At 32.1% G+C, this 17,557-nt stretch overlaps 1 protein-coding gene across 3 annotated transcripts; it reads left to right on the forward strand.

Moving 5' to 3' along the window:
- The first annotated feature begins 550 nt into the window (after positions 1–550).
- LOC113392202 (membrane alanyl aminopeptidase-like) lies at positions 551–17,300 on the forward strand. 3 transcript variants are annotated; one of them, XM_026628496.2, is made up of 15 exons: positions 551–670; positions 1,129–1,588; positions 3,128–3,286; positions 3,412–3,726; positions 4,671–4,854; positions 5,150–5,391; positions 6,081–6,270; positions 6,665–6,857; positions 8,209–8,309; positions 8,570–8,746; positions 8,972–9,156; positions 9,519–9,686; positions 9,935–10,078; positions 10,310–10,379; positions 16,800–17,300. In XM_026628496.2, exons 2-15 carry the CDS (start codon positions 1,131–1,133, stop codon positions 17,007–17,009), a joined length of 2,796 nt encoding a protein of 931 aa, XP_026484281.2. In that variant the 5' UTR covers positions 551–670; positions 1,129–1,130; the 3' UTR covers positions 17,010–17,300. The 3 variants fall into 3 exon arrangements, with proteins under 3 accessions (XP_026484281.2, XP_026484282.2, XP_026484283.2); XM_026628497.2 differs by lacking the exon at positions 551–670 and adding an exon at positions 769–792; XM_026628498.2 differs by lacking the exon at positions 551–670 and adding an exon at positions 774–797.
- The last annotated feature ends 257 nt before the right edge of the window (positions 17,301–17,557 follow it).

Raw genomic sequence — 17,557 nt, forward strand, 5'->3', positions numbered from 1 at the left:
TGGTTCCATCCAAGTTCAACCATCCAAGTTCCTGAACCAACGTAGGGACGTTTATGTTTTTTTTTTGGGTGTAAAATATTTTGTCTGGCTGCGTATGAGGGGCTCCTGGATTATTTGCAAACTACATACTAAAAACTAGTGTATCTGCTTTATCATGGCGCCACATGTCAATTTTGGATATTACCGTTAGGATCTGCCACCTTAATATGCCCTCCATCCTCTGGCACGCCACAACCGTGGCAGGAGCCATCATCAAATTTTATATTTGGTGCAGGAACTTACCAACATAACCATGGCTGGTAAGCCTAAGCGCGTATTGTGCTGTACCTACGTTTTGTTTGTTAACCCAGCAACTAAGGTGGCGACTTGCTTCCACTATTGCCAGGCCTGCAGCAAGGGACTACGCATCCTCCCATTTAAGGATGAGGAGTTATTGCTACAGCCTTTCCTCTCCTGTAATTCTGGATGAGTGAGAGTACAATTTATTCCTAGAAAGTTAAAATAGCAATAATATTTTCCTCGCTTACTGTATTTGCTTAAGAGATACTCGTTCTAAAATATATTATCAAAGTATAGTAATGGTAAGGTAAATCTCGAGATGATTCTTATCGTACAGCAAGACTAAAGACTGTGCAGTTTGTTAAATAAATTGCCGTAGTGAAGACAACAGGTTAGTTATTATTTTCTTGCATTTTAAATATATATATTTTTAAAAAGACACTAACAATGGTACCGAAGCCATTAGAGTCATTAGCGTTGTATATTATATTGCATTTGAGCAATGCATTGCGTGTAATGTAAATTTCAATCAATTAAATTATAAATTTTGTAATTTTAGTTAAATTACATTCGTCTTTTGATAACTTAATTTTATAAATTGAACATTGAATAATAACATTGTTACTTTAGTGCTCAACTTGTGTGTTTAAAAACAATTATATAATTACTAATAAATATTGGGCTATTTATGGATTATTTTAGTAAAATTCGTATAACTAGTCATTCGGTCGTCATACATTTTTTCTTTTAATGGTGTCAAAATTCGTTTCATCGTTTGATTTTATAGTAAAAGTATAACGTACATATATTTAAGAAGATTCTGGTTTCTATCTTTTAATTTTTTTTTAGATATGTTGCGGCAAATAATACTATTGGCATTTATGTGCGCTGGCATAAAATCCGTTTATTCGGATACGAACTACAGGTTGAATACAACCATTGTACCTTCAACGTATACTATATCCATAACACCATATTTTGATACTGGTGATAAGTCAGCATTTACGTTTGATGGAGAAGTCACCATAACATTTGTACCTGGATCGAATATAAATAAAATAAAACTTCATTCGGAAGATCTAACATTTAGCGCTTCAAATATATCTTTAACAAGTGGTTCTAATACCGTCAGCCTTCATGCAGACAATCCTCTTCAATTTGAGGATAATTACACATTTGCACACATTAATTTACAAAACGAAATTTCATCTGGAGTTGAATATGTCTTGAAAATAACATACCAAGGTACAATTAGATCGGACTTGAATGGCTTTTATAAAAATTATTACATCGAGAATGGCGTTAAAAAGTAAGTTATTGTTTTTTTTAATACTATTTTTAAACTTTCAAATACCCACAGATTTATCCGAAGTGTCCTCCTGACTTTTGGTGTACCCTTCTAGTATTTTTGAATTGCCTAGTCTTTTCCAGGGAGCAACACTTTTTTTTATGTGACTGTTTTAAGATATTACCAAGTCTGTGCATAGAGTTTTAAGTGCATTAGTTCAAATGTTAGGCACCGTTGAGTTTCTAAGAGCTGAAATTATTATATTTAGACTTTAGTCTGGATAAGCTGTTAAAGAAAATATGAATACAGAAATTAAATTGTTTGTAGGAAAAGTAATATAATGTGACGAAAGATTAAGGTCAAATTTACCGGCGAATTTAAATATCACTATTCTCGATTTATTAAAATTAGAAATTCGTGTTTCTTATAATATTATATTAGAGATGGTATATTACATAATATATTTCGCTATAGATAATTTGCACTAGAAGTCGTATAACGATAAATGTTCCGATAAAATGATAGTCATTTTAACTAAACTCTTAGAGATAAATTCTTATGAAATCTTCCATCAAAGTCTGTCTTAGGATCTCGTTATCGATATTGACACATCAAGTTTAAGATAAAATATAAAGTACTCGATGACTTAAGGAAAAACACAGGATTAGGTAAATTGAGGATTGGATAAATTTATCCTCAATATTTATTGACTCAGAAACACAAGATGCAATCAATTACAAGGTTAATTTGTGATAAGTTTCATTCTGTTTTTTTTTCTTTTTAATATATTCTTACCTGCCTATAATGAAGCCAAAAGGAGGTTGATTTCAACAGGTTATGAATGTATGTTCATATGTTCGAGCATATATCCTAAAGTACCTTTCATAATTTGATAAATGAGGAAGAAGTGTGATGTGCACTAGATTCATTAGTGTGAACTCTAGTCATAAAGTCAAAAAAAAGAAAGGCCTAATCAACACATTTAAAATATACTTCTAGAATCAATGAATCGAGTAGAGATCGTTTTTTATCTGTATTGAAATATTAATACGAAATATGTACCATAAAATCTGGTACCTTAATATTAATATGTAATGGTAGTTAGTGATTTAGGTACAAGTAAGATTATACTGAGAGTTAGTTTTTGTAATCGTTTTTTTCGTGAGCATCCATAACATACCTGCTTTATTCCAAAGGATTTTTTGTACATTCTAAACAAAAAATACACTACTTGTTGGTGTGCAAGCCCTTCTGGGTAGGTACCACCCTCTGATAAGTATCAGATATTCCACCAACAGCAATACTTAGTATTATTGTGTTTCGGTTTGAAATGCGACTGTGCCAATGTAACTACAGGCACAAGGGACATAACATTTAGTTCCTAAGGTTGGTGGCGGTTTGGCGATGTCGGGAATGATTAACATTTCTTACAGCATAAATGTATACTTGGGAGGTGGTGTTTACTTACCATCATTTGCCCGTCCGCCTATATATAACTCCAATATCTAAAAATATTCCAAATTCTCTATTAATATTTTTTTTTTTACCTACTGTTTACAGATGGCTTGGCGCTACTCAAATGGAACCTACTCATGCCAGAAAAGTGTTTCCATGCTTCGACGAGCCAGAACTGAAGGCAGAGTTTACCCTAATCATTGACAGACCACAAAATTACAAACCAACTTTAACCAACACGAAGCTGCAAAGCGCAGTAACACTGTATGTAATATTATAAATAAAAAATTCAATACGAAAAATCAGAAAGATATGGATGCAAATGTCGTTGGAGGGAGAAATAAACATAAATAAAAAAAGTGATTTATAATTAAATTGTATATTTTTAGGTCAAACGGTTATGTCCGTGAAACATTTTATCCAACGCCAAAAATGTCTACGTATCTAGTGGCTTTTCTAGTATCAGAATTTGAAGCTGGTGCTTCAATCACAGTTGGGAGCAATGAATTTGGAGTATACAGTAGACCAGATGCTAAGAATCAGAGTGAATATGCATTTGATTTCGGTCAAAGAGTAGTAAAGGCGCTTGGTGACTTTTATGGAATTGATTATTATACTACGAGTAGCAATTTGAAACTCGATCACGTTGCATTACCTGATTTTAGAGCTGGTGCTATGGAAAATTGGGGCCTTGTCAAATACAGGTATTTTTTGGCAACTATTACTTTTTTTATTTAAGCGTTGTGGCTTTTATGTACATATCTCTCTATTATTTTGAGTTTGGTTGTTTAATGCCTGCATTATTTAATTTCTGCCATAATCTTTATTTTAGAACTACAAATTGTGTGTCTTTTTTTGTTCTTCTGTTTTTTGATCTTAGATCGGGGTCTCTGTATTCATACGATGGTCTGGATGGTGTTCGATCAGATTGTAGGGTTATATTTTTAAGATCTTACTCGACTGGCTTCTTAATGTTTTAGTGCATATATTTTTCTTTTTATAACATCATAATTTTCCTGTTCGATAATAGCTTTTTAACTACTAGGTTTTTTTCAATCCTGACCTGACTTATCTTAAAACACCTATGACTATTATCAGAATCTATCAATTGATGTCAGACTAGTTGTAAGTGTTACTCTGCAGCAAATTTAATTTCTCGTAATTTATATAACTTACAAGTCTTTGTCTCATCTGTATCCATATCAAATTTAATGACGATAGGCTAATGTACTGAGTTAACTTGGCAACAAACACTTAAATAATAAATATATGATATTATTTAAAGTAGATATATTTTTAAGAGTAGCATATTTATTTTGGTTTCTTAGGTCAGACGAATAAGATACTAGGTACAATATAATACGTTTTTTGGTTAAAATCGTTGTAAGTATGATTTATTGTCCGTCTTGTTACCTCCTATGGTAACAGACGAGATCGTTTATTTTGCACCCAGACCAAAAATTCGGAGATACATGCTTAAGATCAATTCACGCTACGATATTTGTACATTAATCATGTTTATTTTATTTGTTTTACTTTAACTTAATTTTTTTTTTCAATGAACTTTATTTTATTTTAACTTGTATGATAAATCTACGAATATAAATGTTGTGAAAGTTTGTTTCTAAAATTGTTATGATATTTTCAGGGAAGCTTTATTATTATATTTACCTGAAGAATCGACACCATATTTTAAATACAGAATTGCACAGATAATAGCTCATGAAACGGCACACATGTGGTTTGGTAATCTAGTAACCTGCCACTGGTGGAGTAACACCTGGTTGAACGAAGGTTTCGCTAATTACTTCCAAGACTACATAACCTCTATGGTAATTGTATATTTAGTTTTTGCAAATACAATATTGTAGTTTTTTTCGCAAAAATCAATTACACGAAAGAACTCAAAAAAGGCCTATAAATAGTCTATTGATGAGCAATGGTATCCTTTTGAGAAGAACAATTGGAAGTTGATTACACCACAGTTGCAAAGGAAGCATGTCCCAAAATGTTTTCAATTACGTCACAATGTTTTTCATAATTAATTCGATTATAAATACAAACTAAGCAAATGAATATTCAGCTATGTCTGCATGCCTGAAAATATATCTAGCTTTTATTTTACAGATAGAACCAGACGTTGGATCAGGAGATATGCTCGTTATTGGTTCAGTGTATTCCGCTTATGATGCAGACAGTACACCCGATTCTCCAGCAATTACTAACAACAATGTCAATTCACCAGCGGAAATTAGCGGCCACTTTGGCACTATCACATATCAAAAGGCGGGTTCTGTGATTAGAATGATGCATCATTTAATAGGAGACGAGGCATTTAAGTTTGGTCTTAATGCGTATTTATCAGGAAAGTGAGTTCTCTGCCATTTTTTCATGCAACTGTTTATTGGTGCATTCAAAATTTCATAGATAATTAAGTGTCTAGATTATATTAATAATTGGGTTTCAGTTGGTTAGCACGGTATTTATAATACTTGAAATGACATTACAAGGTTACTATTTATCATCAGGTAGCAAATCCCTTTCTTCCTCTCTATAAATATTAATAAATAAATCATAATGATGACCTTTGATTATAAGTGTATGTCGGTGCTGTGATGAATATATTGAAACGATTTTAAATTGGAAAGCACGTATTTTCGTCGAACCAATAAAAAATCTGTGTCATCGCATCGCATTGAGAGAGTGAGAGAATAAAAAGTTAACCAGTGTTGTATCCACATGCCTGAACACCTTATTTTGCGCAATGGAATAGTCTCCCTTAAGATTAGCTACCGTGACTAGAATCGGAAAATTAATTATCACCATTATCGTGTAGGGATCTTAGGTCAATCGAATTTAACACAGTAATAACTTTCGTTGCTTGTAATATATTGTTATACTTTATGATTGTATCCTGGTTGAATGCTCAAGCCAGAGTGTCTGCAGTTATCTAGCTGGGTTCAACTATTACAAAGTAGTCGCTGTGATTGGGCAACGCTACTGATTGGTTATCGAAACCTTAAATTCGTATAACATCCAATTATTGTTTTATTTTCAGTAAATTTCAATCCGGTTACCCGGAAAAGCTTTACTCGTCTCTTACTGAGGGTGTCAATAATTTCAACTCGATGTCCAACTACTCCGGATTTGATATTACGAGTGTTATGAGTTCTTGGATCACACAAGCCGGACACCCAATTTTAAATGTCGAAGTCAACCATGATGATTCATCGATTACCTTAACTCAGGTAAAATTAATGGACTATATTGTTTCTAGCTTTGTAAAATAAGAGTTAAAAAGACTATAAGAAGGTCGGATCAGCTCGGTTGTATTATTGTATTGCCAACGGTCATTACATTAGTATATCAGCCCTTTTTTAACTTCAACAGATATTTTGAAGATGTTGAAAATTACTTTCAAATATTTCTTTATTTAGACTCACACAGATCAAGGTCACAAGGTGTAATAAAAAGTGTTAAATTTGTCGTTTTTATTTTGTTTTCATAGTACGTATATTATAGTAGATTTACTGATTTTGATGTTTCCCCATTGGGTAAAAAATTCATTCATTTGTGTGTTCTAAAAAAAGAACAAATATTATATTTATAATTTTTTATATCTTATTAATATCTTATTTCTAGAAACGTTTTTACATCGATCCATCGCATTCGTCTGATGAAATTTACAAAATACCGATCACTTACACGCTCGACATTGACTTCAATTTCGGAAATACAAAACCAGCATTTATCATGGATAGCAAAACTTATGTATTACCAATTAAAGAAATAAAAGAAAATCATAGTTGGCCGATCTTCAATATTCAAGAAACTGGTAATAATAATATTAATAAAAGATTATGACCGACATGAAACAATCACTGCAGGAGCGTTTCTTTGGTCGTCTGAAAAAGTACTCAAAAGTCTTTTGTCGGGTGGCAATAAGGTTCGCGCCTTCAATGGTTGGGTCATGCCGGTCTTGATGTACTCTTTCGGCATACTCAAGTGGACTCAAAAAGAACTAGACGCCTTGGATAGGAGAGTCCGTGTCCTGCTGACTGCATATCGGATGCATCATCCTCGGTCTTCGGTAATGACATTGTATATCCCACGGAGATGTGGTGGCCGTAGCTTTTTAAATGCCAAGACCCTACATAACCGTGAGGTATACAAACTCAGGGAGTATTTTCTCCACACTGACTTGGATATGCACCGAGATGTAGTTAATGGACAAGGGGCTAACTCCGCTCTCCTTAGGCAAAGAGAACTGGCGCAAACTTGTAGTAAGTACTGAGAACCGCAAGGGGGTATGGAAGAGCAAGGAGTTACACGGACGCTTCTATCGGGCCCTTTATGGACCCGATGTGGACTTTATGGCGTCCGTAACTTGGCTACGGTTCGGCAACCTATTCGGTGAAACCGAAGGTTTTGTCTGTGCAATTATGGACGAAGTTATCATGACGAACAATTACCGGAAGTATATTGTGAGGGATGGCATATGTCGGGCGTGTCACACTCCGGGCGAATCCCTTAGACATATTATTTCCGGTTGTTCTCGTCTTGCTAACGGAGAGTATTTGCACAGACATAATCAAGTGGCCAAGATTATCCATCAACAACTTGCACTTCGATACGGTCTTGTGGTATCAGAGGTACCATACTACAGGTATGTGCCCGACCCAGATCTCGAGAATGGTCATATCATACTGCCAACAAGCCTGATATAGTGGTGATAGATCGGTCAGAGCGCCGCGCGATAATTGTTGACGTCACCATCCCTCATGACGAGAATCTCGTGAAGGCTGAGAAGGATAAGCAAATAAAATATCTTGACTTAGCTCACGAGGTTGTCGACATGTGGGATGTGGATACAGCACTTATAGTGCCGAAGTTCCTCTCTCTGGGGCCCTGACCACCGGTGGCTTGGACCCTGTTCCCACCACTGGTTGGCCTCTGTATTTTATATTTTTAAATATATTTTATATATTTTGTATTTTATATTTTTAAATATATTTTATATATTTTGTATTTTATATATAAAAATGTATTATACATGAGTGAGAATAAATAAAGAATCTTAATACAGACTATACTATAAGTATATAATTAAATATCTAAAATTCTTGGCAAAATTGTAATATAATTACAACTAAATTGAATAATTAATTACTTTATTGTTTTTCAAGGTTTGTACAGAGTCAACTATGACAGTCACACTTGGTCCCATATATCTGAACATTTGAAAGGAAGTAAACGGGAAGAAATCCATTATATTAACCGCGCTAAGGTAATCTATAAACTCGTCAATTCAATTTATTAAATTATATTAAAAGGCACTTAACATAAAAATTACATATACATTTACATCATACGTTGATAAGCGATCATACCAAATAAGTTGGTGCAAGTCGAGCCCTGTATTTTGCGTCACGATCACTATTATAATCATTATGTTATTACTAAACTTTAATATGTCACAGTAAACTGTACATTTATCCTCATTGTTGTTCTACGTTTATTTATAAAGTTCTAATACCTTCATTGCAGATTGTTAACGATCTTTTTGCGTTATTGTTTGCTGATGAAGTACAATTCGAACTTCTCAATAATGTATTACATTTCTTGGAAAATGAAACTGAATATGCGGTGTGGAGTGCAGCAATCCGTGGTTTGAAAAAATTGAGGAATCATTATATCGGTTCGGATACCTTGGCTCTTGTTGATGTTAGTATAATTTTGTTCAATTCTTCCATTAATAATCTAAGAACGTTAACTTCATAAAATTAATCTTCTCACTAAGATTAATTTTATTCTTATAAATCTTTATTATGTATAACCATACTCAACCAGCTCAGGTGAACTAGTAGTGAACCTTCATCAGTTAATGTATTAAAAGAGTGTTAAATTAGGCAGTATTGTAATGATTTTAATATTTTGATCAACTTTTAGGAGTTTGCTTTGCATTTGATGGAAAATATTATAAATCATCTGGGCTACGAAGTTAGGACTACAGACGATTTCGTCACTACTAGGAACAGAATGCAGGTGTTAGAATTTGCTTGTCAATTAGGACATAAGGGATGCATAGATAACGCACGAGCGATGTTCCAAGATTTCAAAAATAACGGTAAATGGTATGTCTAAGAAATTTATTCATTTTTAACATTTTTAAATATAAAAAGGAAGTTGTACCGGATTATTTTGATTTTTTTTTATTTCATATTTATAGAGACAAGTGTTACTTGCATTTGGTGATTTGATTTACTTTTTTTTTTGACGTGCCTGCTTCTCACTTACAGACAACATTGCAAAATCTTAATCAAAGTCTATACTAGTAACATAAACTATTATATCGTCCCCTCAAAGTCCTTAAATACATGACTAAATTAGTAGTAAATTTAAATTGACTCGAGTAAAGTATTTTATAATTGAACTAAAAATATTCTTAAAAATATTAACGAAATCATTTGAACGATTGCTAATATTTTCTTTGCAGGATTGACCCTAGTCTAAGACCAGTTGCATACTGTACAGGCCTCCGTTTAGGTGACGGTGATGATTACGACTTCCTATGGAACAGAATGACTAAAAACAATGTAGCAAATGAGATTTGGATTATTGGTGATGTTTTGGGTTGCACTTCAGACGAAACTAAACTTAACAGGTAAATATTAATATTCGTGTTTGTATGATAAAATACGTTAATGATAATATTCTAGATAAACACAGAAAACAGAACTCCTATAAGATGACTTTGTTCATCATAAACGGAAAAACCGAAAACCGTTTGATTTTTGTAACATCAGTTCGCACTTGCCTAGTTTTTTGTCAGTTAAGGTCACTTCATAATATATAATTTAATCTAATATTTTCACAAAATATATTTTGTTTATAAAAGTATTAAATTTTCAGTTACCTGGTTTCAATGCTTGTTGAAAACAGCCCAATAAAGACTCAAGATCTTACAGTTCCACTGTCAAGTGTTCTCTCTAACTATAGTCACGTCCATGTCGTTTTGGAAGGACTACAATCAAATATTTCTCTATGGAAATCAATGTAAGTATAAATTTAATTAGATTTTTCTTCCATTTGAAATATACGTATTCCCATGAATCTTTATTAACGTTGAGCTACCTGAAGAAGTTCAAATTCTAAAAAATATATATTTTTATTATTTCTTATTACTAATGGATTTATTGCGACACTTAAATGTATTTTTTAAATACTTATTATTATTTTCATTTGACCCAATGACTACAATAATCTTTTTATGTTCTTTTTTTAAAGTTATCCTTCACTGGATTCAGTTCTTTCTACTGTTGCCTCTGCTCTACACACTCAAGAAGATTTCAACAAAGTAAGATTATTAAAATATTTGTTTTATTAATAAGATTAATATAGAGCTATATTATTTCAAACATGAATGTTGATCGCAGATATAGGTACAAACCCTGGCAAGTACAACTGAATTTTCATGTACTTAAATGTAGCGTTTATAAAAAAAAATCTTGAGTTCAGTAGTGAAGAAAATCATTGTAAGGTGAAATGGATGTTGGATGATAATTTCCATATATAGTGTCGTTCTAACCGATTTCTGCCACGTCGGTTAATCTCAAATGAGACTAGCCATCGACGCATGATATATAATCATAATTCTAGTGTACAAGTTTGTGCGCAAACATAGGTGCACAGTCTAATCCCTCACTCTTATAATTGATGGAACAATTTGACCGGAGAGAAATGGTTCATACGCAGAACCAACAGCATCAGGTGCTTTTTAAGGAATGGGATTCTAATTTCCATACTCCGGGCTGTTATTGAGAATAACATTTTATATTATAGATAACTTTCTATCAGCCTGACTTGTGGTTTAAACCCAGTGTTCGTCGGCCTTATATCTAGCCATAAACCAAATAGACAGTCAACAAATCTCCATATACATATATCAACTATTGGAGAAGTATGATGGTATGACCTTCAAACCTTCTCCTCAAAAGGCGAGTCTGAACCCAGCAGTGGTTCAATGACAGTATAATTTATTTCTGTGTTTTTATAAACTCAAAGTTGTAGTAGTAGTCAGTAGTATCCGTCGGAATCGATAGCAAAATAGGAATTCAACTTCTCTCTATATCTCTCTTTGGAACTTGGCCGTGTTTAAATCTCGTGTCAATTCAATATAGACGTTTTTATACACCTATTAACATAATCACCAACGCAAAAGTCTGACATGCTTTTTTTTTTTTATAAAGGACAATGGATGATTCTTAAATCAGCTAAATGACGTGTCTATTTTTTTTTTAGTATTCTCATTTTAAAAAATTAACGACTGTTGAAAAGAAAATATAAGTAAAGAAATCCAATAAATAAATATGGAGTTAAATCATAAACATCATAGAGTTCCGTTAATAAAATGAAATAGATGGTTCACATCAAAATATTTTTATTTATTTATTAGATCACCAACAAAATACTCTTTAATACATTGTAGTACTGACACATATCCAGTTAAGAACTAAGTGGTATCTTAATAATAGGTGATATCGATTTATTCATTCAAACAAGCCACAATCAGATTAATGCAAACTCTAAGTCACGTTATAGTTTTCTATGCACAAAGAAAGTAAAAATGTATTAAATCAGGCTACAGAATAAATAATTTACCTAGTTATATCGGTTTTGTTTAAGTGGTCTCTTACAAAGAATAAAGTATCATCATATTAAAAAAAAAAAGTATAATTTAATGTGCTAAGGATTTCGATGGGATAATGGATACAAAACTAATAAGTTCTTAGTTGTTGAATGAGATGATCGCCTCCAGGCTCTTTTTAATAACGAAAATATATATTTTGTTATTGCATGAAAACAATAATTGTAAAATATGACAATTAAAAAAAAACCCGCTTCGTTTCTTTCGCCGGTTCTTCTCGGGTCCGAGGTAAATGTTTATTTACGAAACGATGGTTGATTTTTGATTAACAATAAAAAGGTTGAATCGTACGAACGACGAACGAAAACGTAAGAACATCGACTAAATTTTTTTAACTCTCACTTTAAATTTGAAAAGAATATAATGTCAATTAATATTAAAGATAAATCAACAGAGGTTCCAAGGACTAGCTTAAGTGGTACAACTAATAAAAATATAACCACTAATATGTAGGTTAAGGCCGAAAGCATGTATTGAGAACAATTAATCCTGTATTAAATAAAGGCTAACGAATGTTTTCTACCATTAGCGATCCCATTGAAACGGTTTTCCAAACAAGTACGTTAATGAATGTATGCTCAGACTTGAGTTGTTTGACGGACAGTCATTTAGGTCGAAATGGCGAGCAATTAGAGAAGGTTAATGTAGGGTAAGTTAGGTATTATATAGAGCATGTGATAATCAGGAATCCAATTTTTTAATAGGGTATAATAGATGCTACGGCGGTATACCAGTGTGTTGAAGGTTATTGTAGGGAACGGTACCTTATGCCACACCTAATCCCTACCACACACCTAATCTCAGACCCTAAATTCGTTGAAAAATAAAAAACTTGAAAAATATCTCTTTTTTTTTTAATTATATGAATGCTTGAAGGTATAACTTATGCTTTGGAATTTATATTCTTCAAATTACTAATATTTGACGATAGTTCTTTACATTATGCCTTCATTATATACAAATTTAAAATAAGCTACTGTACAAGTAATGACCATCTGGCAAAAATGCTAGCAGCATTTCCCAAGTATTTAAAAAGACAATTTGGAATAAGAAACGAATATTATAACAATGGTTATTTATTTTATAACTAAGTATAATTAGTTGGTAAAACAAAAGGTACCACAAATTCATCGTATATTTGACTGATAGACAGCAACAATTAGCATTCCGGTTTGAAGCATGAGCAATTGTAACAACAGACAAAGATATAACATCTTAATTCCCAAGGTCGCGGTGCATTGGCGAATATGGAAAGGTTAAAATTTCTTACGGTGTTACCAGTGTGTATAATACTCTAGCCATCACGTGGATCATTTGCCAACATATGTTATAAAAAAAGGATTGTGTGATTGAACTAAATAAATAAACATTTGTACCCGATACTTCCTATCAAGATATGCATTTAAAGTTTACAATATTTCTCTTTCTAAATTGAGCATTAGTTTGTTTATAATGTCAACACAAACACGAAAATAAATAATAATAGCTAATAATTAAATTGTAGTTGAATCTGAATCTCTATCGCATGTATTAATTGCATATATATTTGAATAATTGAAAATATAATTAAACTTTTTAATTTAGTATCTTAATACAAAGAATATTTGTAGCTAAAATACATTTGTCATAATGTGATCATTTTCTTGCAACGAATGGTTATTTATGAAGTCACTCAATTAACGCTCGGTAAATTAGAATTAATGATTAATTGGATTCTTAACTTTTGCCTATATGATGAAGGTCAAGTACACCTTTTAAAAAGGTTAGTATTATACTTTACGAATTAGATTATATATTCCGATTGTTACTATTAGTTAGCACAAGCATTATTCAGTAACAAATGTTTATTGTTATGCATCTAAATGCAGAAGTTCCGTTTCCACGGGATCGTTTATTAAGAATTCGTTGCTAATGGTGGTTTTATTTACACCGCCATTAGCAACGAATTGTTTGGGTTGTTTTTACAGAAGTAGATATTCCGTATTCATAGGCTTTTACAAGAACTTTTGAATCGTTATTTTTTATTGATATTCGAAACACCTTCGGCATGAAACACAAAAAACAAATTATTGTCTTGTTGGTGTTTTATCTCAAATAAAATAATTCTTATATAATAACGTAAAACCAAATTTATCTTCCAATTGCAACGCATGCTGCACAGCGCTGTACAGCTCTGTAGACGCTGGCGGAACAGGTATGGTTAAAGTTCATAGCACTGGCAATAGATGGCGCTGTAGTTAAGTTATTGAATATTTATATATTTATGAACAAAATGGACTTATATTCTTGATACACGTAGGTTAGAGAACGGAGAAACTACTAAAGATTATTTTATAGTCGTAATGGAAAACGATTCTAAGAACTTAGGACTTAAATTTAATAAAGTATATTATTAGATTCTGTATGTATTGTATTTGTCTATTGTAGGAACCGATTGCAAAAAAATGTTTATATTAATTTTAAAAGAAGATCACGGATACAAGCTGGCGGGCACGCAATAAACTTATGATATTTCATATGTTTAATTTGTGTTTATAATTCATCTCGAGTTAAAAGAAATGTTTCCTATGATCTATCGTCTGTGTATTCGCAGATTCAAACCAGATATCAGTGTGGTGGAAATTTTCCAAGCCTTCCCTTCAAAAGGAGAGGGCAATTTTTTCCAACTGCGTAATATTTAACACGATTAACTTTCAAAAACAAAATTCACGTACACAAGTTGGCTCTATGTAATGACATAATCAGGCGGACCAGCAATGGGCCACCTGATGGTAAGTGGTCACCACCGCCCATAGACAATAGCTCTGTGAGAAATATTAACCATTCCTTACATAGCCAATGTGCTACCAACCTTGGGAACTAAGATGTCATGTCTCTTGTGCCTGTAATTATACTGGCTCACTCAGCCTTCAAACCAGAATACAACATTACTGGGTACTGCTGTTTAAACGGTAGAATATCTGATGAGTGTATGGTACATATCCAGACGGGCTAGCACAAAGCCATACCACCAAGTACTGTATTGTATATTGCAATGTATTGATTTACTATAAAAATAAAGTTTTTATTTTTGAATATCATCGTCATATCCTACGAAAATAGATGCGGTAAGCGATCATGACCTATATAATTAGCGAAATAGTTGAATCATAAGCGGAAAAAAATATTAGTGAGCTGATTGGAATTTTGCCAGCAAAGTTTTGTTCACAGAATCAAAGTGGTTGTTTTGTATTAAGTTTTTCGTTTGAAATTAAATTGAATTCACATTTCATTTTTATTTCATCAATCGAATATACATTTTGTTGAATGTTTTGCAAACTTTAAAGAGTTACATTGCGAGGAACGTCGTCGTGTTTTCGGCATTCTAAAGATTTTTACACTGATATTAATAGCCTCAACAAAGTCAAGTGCGAGACGAATATTAAGAGGGCTATAAGATAAGAAAAGAAAACTTATCGTATTTATCAATTAGAATATAATCATAAAAATATTTTAGGCAAAAAATAATAACGTTAGGTACAATACAAATAATGAAACGTGCAATTTTATATTTAACAATTTTTAAAAGGTTTGTTTTAAAGGTGTATGCAAGCCCACCAAGTACCAAGTACCGTCAAGTGTAATCAGCATTAATACTTAGCACCGGCGCTTACATACATATAATATGTTACTTATCTCATTTCTTTTTCGGATTTATCCAAAAAAATATTATGTTGCCTGATGAAATATTAGGAAAATGGGTGATGATTATTGTAAACATGATGCATAATGCAAATTTGAACAATCGCCAAGCCGCTGAAGTGACATTGGTTCATTCAACAAGGTCAATGTAATTTTGCACCGAGTCGTAAAAATAATAATTGATATTAATATAACATGCGTTATAAACATAGGCGTTATTGTTGGTGTAAATATAAACACTCTTAATTAAACTAACCTTTGCAAAATTGTGTGTTAATTGTGGCAACATTGTCGTGCGTTTTGCTTCTATAGAGAAGAATAGAAGAAACCAGTAGTGATTTCTCTTTAACATTGGTTTAAGTTTGGGCAGTTCTTTGAAATTTTGAAAAGTCAAATTGTTTGAAAAAAAGCATTTTTTGCGCTATCGATTTAGGTATGGAAGTAGAACAATTACTACAAAATTTTGCCAATAAAATATTTTAAGTAAATTTATTATGCAGGCAACACTGGGTTGAAAATAATACTCTGTTAGTTATAGTATTTGATACGTAATCTTGATAGTTTATTGTGGGTACGAGTATTTCTGTATTTTTATTTATATCAGAGAGGAAGACCGTGAATGGGCCATCTGGTTATTTGTGCATACAGATATTCATTATAAGAAATATAAATCATTCCTACACGAGTTATCATATTCAAACACCTTACTTATCTTAAGCATCATCGGTATTTTCACAGCTATGTACATTACAAAATCGTAAACGTGTGTCAGTAATTACGATTATATAGTAAACATTTTTTTTTTTAAATATTTAATTAATGTTAAAAAACCAATAAACATAGAGACGGAGTTATAAAAGATTATAATATACAATATAAAAGTGAAATCAAAAAGGCATGTGTGCAAGTCTGTGGAAGAATCAATTTAAAAAATAAATACATCCCTTACACCGTCCGCTTGTTGCAAATCATTGTATTTAAAATATTATCTCACAAGTAATAATACCGACTCACTCTCAGCTTAAACTAGAGCACAGCAACACTGAGTATAGTCTTTTATAAATAAGGATATATTAATCATGAATTGTTTTTAGTGCATAATACAGCAGTACTATGATCGCATGTAATAGGGTAACCAATTTAAAAAAAAAAACACAAGTTCTGCGTTTGAATTCAATATTCGATCATTAAGATACAAGCGGCTCTTAAACGAGTTCATTTATAGCCTGTTACGAGCTCCTGGTGCAAAATTCAGGATGACCTATTTGGCTTGCCATAGTTATATGACCGTAACGTGATAAAGGTTGCATTTGTGTTTATAACACTCACTTGCACAAAACATGCCCCGCGTAGTTCAAAATTAATTTGTTTATAAAATTTTTTCAACAGTACGACACCTGGCTCTCGTCATGTTCAGAATGTGGTGAAAAAGCTGTGGCGAGCGCGAAAGCGGCATTGATCAAAGCCAAGGCAGTAACAACTTGGGCTGACAATCATAGAAGCTATATATGGAGCAGTTTGAGAAGCGATGCCGGGAAGTTGTCGGCGCCGATCATGGTACTGGTTCTGAGTGTAATTACTCTGACCAATATATTTTAAGAGCGGAATGATATCTATTTAGTTTGTTTAATTTTACTTTATTTCAATTCATTCATCTTTGATAGTTATATTTCTTCATTGAGTAGTTTGTTATTATTATATACCTATACAAATAATATTTATGAAACTAAATAGGTATGTTGCTTAAGTTAAAATACATGTGTTATATTTTAATTATATATATTTAATTTAAAGTTAAATGTAAATGTTGCATTATTTTAATTTAAAGACGTGAAGAGATCCCAGTCCACTAAAATGTTATTTGTAAATATACGTTAGTAATTCCATAATTTTTATTTTATTTATTTCTCCTTTTTGTTAACGTGAACCATAAACAAGTAGGATTTTTAATACCGAAAGTAACTCTTTATGTGAATTTATATTGTAATAATATATTTAAAAATAAAATTGTTTTAACAATCAAAATAATAAGATGTCTTCTTAGTTCTTTATTTTAGTAAAATTTATAGATTTTTGAAAATATAAATAATGTATTGATTTTTTATAACATACTGTGTTACACCGTATTCGTAATACACATAAAAGTG

The sequence above is a fragment of the Vanessa tameamea genome, chromosome 7 (assembly GCF_037043105.1).
Source record: "Vanessa tameamea isolate UH-Manoa-2023 chromosome 7, ilVanTame1 primary haplotype, whole genome shotgun sequence".
Taxonomy (NCBI): Eukaryota; Metazoa; Arthropoda; class Insecta; order Lepidoptera; family Nymphalidae; genus Vanessa; species Vanessa tameamea.